Source organism: Elephantulus edwardii, unplaced genomic scaffold, assembly GCF_000299155.1.
Source record: "Elephantulus edwardii isolate Elephantulus edwardi_28Jun2011 unplaced genomic scaffold, EleEdw1.0 scaffold00086, whole genome shotgun sequence".
NCBI classification, from domain to species: Eukaryota; Metazoa; Chordata; class Mammalia; order Macroscelidea; family Macroscelididae; genus Elephantulus; species Elephantulus edwardii.
Genome location: NW_006399836.1, coordinates 5553646 through 5559645, shown reverse-complemented (window position 1 = coordinate 5559645; position 6000 = coordinate 5553646). Strand labels below are relative to the sequence as shown.

Here is a 6000-nt window from a genome sequence, read left to right as displayed (position 1 = left end):
TGTGTGTGTTAATGAAAGTTGACAGAGAAGTTGGCTTTTCATTCATTCATTGTTGCATAATTTCCTCCCTCCCCTAGTCCACTGTGCTATGCACCTCTTATTCTGGATGGCTGTCACACAAATAATGCCTAATCATATTCCTTCCATCTTCTTTTGATGCTTCCTGGATTGTTCAACAATTTGCTCTTCAGTTCCTTCAGCTTAAGAAATGCATTCTTCCTGGATAAGATTCTTGACATCCTCCTACACTCATCTGGCCTTCACTCACTAGTGTTCAAAGCCTCAAGCTTGTTCCTGGAATGGATTTTTAATTCAGATGTGACAGACTCAAGGTCAAATTTTGGTTCCTGTGGATTTGATTTCATTTTCCTTAGGGTCAATTTGAACTTGCATATGAGTTGTTGATCAGCACCTGGCCTCGTTTCCATAGCTGATAATGAGCTTCTCCAATGGTTCTTTCCATGGATGTAGTCCATCTAATTCCTGTGCAGGCAGTCAGGTGAGGTCCATGTGTATAATCAGCATTTATGTTTCTTATAAAAGGTATTTGCAATTAATAAGTCATTGACTGTGTAAAATTCTATCATTTTATCTGCAGCCTCATTTCTTGTCACCAAGCCCATGTTTTCTGACTACTGATCCTTCTTCTCTATTCCCAACTTTCACATTCCATCCACCCATTAGTGTTCATTACCTATTTCCAGTTGCACCACTACTACCAACTCTAAACTATATCCTCACCTTTTAGCCCAGTCCCTTCAACTTTTCTTGCCTGGATGGCTGCACTCAGCTTTCTACTATTCCTCACTTTGCCCCAGCTCTGATCCAATGCTTTCATAAGTCTAATTCTTACCATGGCTTCTCCGCCCCTACTTAAAAAACCTTTAAGAGACTCCCATAAATTCCTAGAGAAAATACAGATTCTTCAACACGGGCAAAAGGCCCTGAGATTCCAGCTTTCCCCCCTCTCTACCTCTGGATTCCCAGTCTCAACTCCAGCTGCCTGGAAACCTTTAGTCTTAGAGCATAGAGGTAAGTCGCTCATTTGCCATCTGACTTCACCTGGGCAATTCCTTGCTTTGCCTGGGAAATTTAACCCAGAAGGCCTTTTCATCAGGCAATCTTTCCTGCTCACCTTCTGTTCTCTCTGTTATCACATCAAAGATGACTTAAGCAATACAGATGATGTGTCATTTTTCATACTAAGTTCAGAAGGAGCACAGCACCTGGGGTGTAAATGCAATGGCCTCATCAAGTTCTGTCTATCTCTTGCTCAGTCATTATTTAGTGTTTAACCTTCAGGTCTGTTGATACACTTGGGTCAAGAAGGGTGGCAAATGTCTGTTTTTCAATGGTGAATCTCCTTTTCTGAAGTGACCAGAAGCTATCTAGAGCTATTGTGAGTGTTGGATGAGTACTATGAGGGATCAAGGTAGATGATAACCCTTGGGTCGTGGTCAAAGTAGCACCATATAGAAACAACACTGATTTTCCTGGTTTGCTTGTGATGACTCGACTTTAAAAGCAAGATTAGCAAAAGGCGCTCCCACGTGCCTTGAGTTATGTCCAAACTATTTGTGAAACGCACAGAATGTGAAGACTCAGAGTTTTCCAAGCAGGCTCCCACTCAAATGTTTACATTCTAATCTGCTCATTTCAAAAGAATAATAAAAATAAATGGACGTTTTCTGGTTTTGTGGCAGAGAAGAGAAAGGCATACTTGCCTTCTCATGTTGGGTGAGATGGGGGCTCCAAGGTGCTGAGATCTGGGGCAGAGTCTGAGTGCTAGACCCCAGAGGCCAAGCCATGTGGGCCTGGGGCAAACCCTCGAGCACCCTGTCACATTCCTTTATCTAATGATCCCTGGCAAGCCTCCAGGGCCCACTCAGGCCCACAGCCCCTTCCTCCTTGCTGTACTCACCCTGAAGTATCTTTGTCCTTCATTCTCTTCCTCCTAGATCCTAAGTAACCAAGAGGAATGGTTCAAAGCAGAGCTTGGGAGCCAAGAAGGCTACGTGCCCAAGAATTTTATAGATATCCAATTTCCCGAGTAAGTATTCCCAGCCTGCTGCCATGGGCCTGCCCACACACACTCCCTTTCCTTTTTTTAGGTAGTCGCTAAAATTATCAGTGCCTACACAAGAGACTGTCAAAAAGGATTGCTTCCAGAGAGGGACACCACGCAGCTGAAGGCCCGGGTGGGGGATTAGATTCCATTGCTTCCTCCTTTGAAATGTGTACCATGTGTGGGTATTGCCTACTTTAAAGTTTTATAAAATGAGTTGATGCAGTGAAATCATCTAAGACGGTTATAATCACAGAGCTTCCAAGAATTCTGGTAGAGGCCCTGTTGGTCGCTCCTTCAAACTTTCTCTGTTAACCTCCAATTCTACCTTCTGCCCTATTCAGAGGTCCCAGAAAGCTGGGGCTCTCAGGGAGCACGAGGACGCTCCCTGCTGTCCATAGACTAATTGCCCACAAGTGAACCCCATCAGGGTGGGGAAAGGGGAAACTCCCTTATGAAAGAGGAAATGAAGACTTGAGATTGGGTCTTGTTTGTCTCAAGAACTGACCACAAGAGTTAGATACCAATCTGACCTCCTCTCAGAACCAATATCTAGACAAAAGACTAAACATGTTTGCTAGAAAACCAAAATGACACTGGTGTCTCCCATTTGTTCATTCATTCGCTGCTGTAACGCCATTCTGAGCGAGCCACTTGACTTTGACCAGTACTGACCAGTGACTTTGATGAGCTCTCGAGGCTGCCTGGCTCCTCTCCTGCTCTCCTAGATGACCAGTTTTTGCCTTGTCTTTGTTCCTCAAACTTCCATCTTCTCCTCACTTAGCTGATGGCCTTGCCCCCAAGTTCATGGGGACGAAGGAAGCCACCAAAAGAGAAGATCCTCCCCTATCCCCAGTCCTCCCACCTCATGCAAGTACACTCAGACACCCCACCTTTCCTGCAACTGGACAAGCTCTGTTGCCCTCGGAAACTGTTCTTATCCTCCCACCCCCCTTCTCCCTGCCCACCCCATTCTTTCTTGAGTCCTACAATTCCATCAGAACCCTCTGACCACAGTCAAGGTCACCGTAAACTGCAACTCCAGCGGTCAGCTCCTGGCCATCATCTCAGCATGGCTCCCTCCCTGGTGCCACACTTTCTGCATCCAGTTTCTGGGACACTGGCTCTCCTCCCACCACCCTGGCCACACCTCCTCTGTAGCCGTAGCTGGTTCCTTCTCTTCTCCCCCCTCTCCTTTACGTTTAGAAGATTGCTCCTTAGTGAGGCTTTCCCTGTTGTTGTATTTTAAATTCCTCCCTCGCCCTCTTTCCTTGTCCCTCCTCTTTGTTCTCTCCAAAATACCTGTTGTCTTCTGAGTTACTATTTATTCTAAATGTTTTGTTGTTCAGTTTCTATTTCTCCCCACGAGGGCTTGGGGTCTTGTCTGTTTTGCCCACCACTGTGCTCCTGCTGTCCCGAGAAGAAGATTCAGCACATAATAAATGCTGCTGTTAGCTGCTATTGGGTTGTGCCAGATGCATGGGAACCTTATGAACAAATGGAACAAAACCCTGCCAGGTCCTGCATAAGCCTCACTATTGCCATGGGCTTAAGTCCATTGTTGCTGCTCCTGGGCCAGCCTATTTCATCGAGTCTCCTCTGCCCTCATTGGCCTTCTATTTGAACAGACGTAATGTTCTCTTGTGACATTGACCCCTTAAATGTCTAAAGAATCCACAATTAACATGGAAGCAGCAAACCATCAAATGACACATTGCAATGGACAAATCTGTGCACATCTCGGGAGAAGTCACTTGGCAAATTCCAGCTGGAAGATGATGTCTATTTGTTGAGTGAGCAATCCTCCCAACTGCCTGCTGTACCTTCCATGATGCTGCCTTTGAGATATAGCTGCTGTGGCCCAGATACCAACCCTTCTTCTCCCTTCCTGCTATAGCCTACCTAAGGCAGTGATGGCCTAGTGGTAAGAAGCTGTGCTGCAATCCCAAAGGCACACAGTTCCAATCCACCAGCTGCTCCATGGGAGAATGAAGGACCGTCTCCTTCTATGTGATTTACAGCCTGTGAAAACTCGCTAGAGGGTTGACTATGAGACCACAGCCACAAGGCAGTGATGGGGTGGCCACTTTGGTGCCACGCAGGGTTGTGTGACAAATACTCTGGCCAGATCTCCAGCCAGATGACCCACCATAAACCCTTTTTCCAGCCCCATGGAACACAACCAGCCTCTGCCCACAGCCGTAGGTCTGGGCTAACTGTGTCCCTACTGTCAGCCTGTCCTAACTAACTTCAGGTTTCAGGAATTGCACACAAAGGAATCCAAAGCAGCGACCTATCAGATATTTGTCTTAGAGCAGTTCACATGCTGGTCTCCTGGGGGCAGCAATTAGAGCACCCTACACACACACACACACACACACACACACACACACACACACACAACTCCGTGACACACCGTGACATTTCACGGTGGTCAGCTGGACACTACTTTCACTTTTCCATGGCTGGCAGAAGCTTCCAGCCACCGGCCTCAGGCTAGAGCCCCTGCCTGCCTGGATCTTGAGAGTGTCTGGGCTTGTTCAAGCCTGTCATAGCATGAGCACAGCACATTCAGGGTTTGCTACCCTGACCCACCCCTGAAAGATCAGTGTCTCCCCAGTTGCTTCTTTTCCAGCTTATGTTTGGGGAGGGCTGAGGAGCCAGCTGTGCAGACGCTGCTGTCTGGCTATTGTGTTGTTGTATTCCCATAGAGTCAAAGCTGACCCATAGCTGACCCTCCCTCCAGGGGGGTTTCAAAGGCAATTAATTGCATGGGAGGAAATTGTTAATCTTTTTCCCACAGAGCAGCCGCTGGTTGATCCGAACCTCGTGCCTTTGGTTTGGCAGCACAACTCCTTACCACTAAGCCACCCCAGCACTCTCTGGCTGTTGTGGGGGTGGGGCAGGGGCGGGGCAGGGAGGCGGGGATGAAATTGGGGGGTGGAGGGAAAGGCAACCACCAACCAATGTGTTGCAGTCAAATTGATTCTGCCCCACAGCGCCCCTGTGTGTTACAGAGCAGAACTGTGCCCCGGCGAGTTTTGAAAGCTTTCAACTTCATGGAAGCGGATTGCCAGCACTTTCTTCTGTGGTGCTGCTGTTCACGTCATCTAGCTTTAGTTAGTAGCTGAGAGCAGACAAGTTATACTTCCCAGACATGCTTGTTTCCGTGTTCAGGTCTCCCTAAGGGCCATGAAGCCTCGGCTGAGCATGCTGACCAGAGACCCTGGGCTCCACCCGGCTGGGAGCTTGAGCCCTGGATGTAAGTCTTCGTCACTCCGGGAGGAGTCTCAGCCAGCCGAGGTCTCACTCTGGGAGGACCTGCGGGCTGACCCAGGACCCTGACTAAGGCGGCCCTTCTCTCTCTCCCTGTTGCCAGCTGGTGGATGCTTCCCAGGGAGACACTGTCCCATCCTAGTGCGGTGGCACTTTCCCATGACCTGAGTTTTCCAAACTGGAGCAAGATTTTTTTTTTTCTGGAGAAAAGTAAGAAAGAACAAGAGTGTTAATCCAGGGACAGTCTTTGCCTGGACCGGCCTAGAGGATTTGCTCTGGTGCAGAGGCACCTGGCCCCCTTTGTCCCTTGTCTCTTTTCTGAACAGCCTCTCCCTTTGAGGATCTCTTCCTCTTGGAGCCTTGGTAGCTTAGTGTGTATCTTTTCAGGCTGAGAGCTGAAAAGTTAGCAGTTCAAATCCACTAAGAGTTCTTGAAGAGAAAGATGGACAATCTCCTCCCAGGAAGATTGCAACACTGGAAACTCAATGAAGGGGTCTCTATGCATTAGAATCAGCCCACAGAAGTAAATTTGGGTTTGGGGAAGTCCCCATGAATAGAAGGAGTGGCATAAAGGCCAAGCACCTGGCTGAAAGGTCGGCGATTCAAACTCACCAGCTCCTCTGCAGGAGAAAGATGTGGCTGCCTCTTCTCATTAAGAT

The 6000-nt window shown here is 48.0% G+C and overlaps 1 protein-coding gene across 1 annotated transcript in view; it reads left to right on the top strand.

Annotated features, from left to right (window-relative positions):
* GRAP2 (GRB2-related adaptor protein 2) overlaps positions 1-6000 on the top strand; it is a 29329-nt gene that overhangs the window by 9895 nt on the left and 13434 nt on the right. The window contains exon 2 of the mRNA XM_006890101.1: positions 1959-2050. Coding sequence (XP_006890163.1) covers positions 1959-2050 — 92 coding nt within the window. The remainder of the gene's footprint in view (positions 1-1958; positions 2051-6000) is intronic.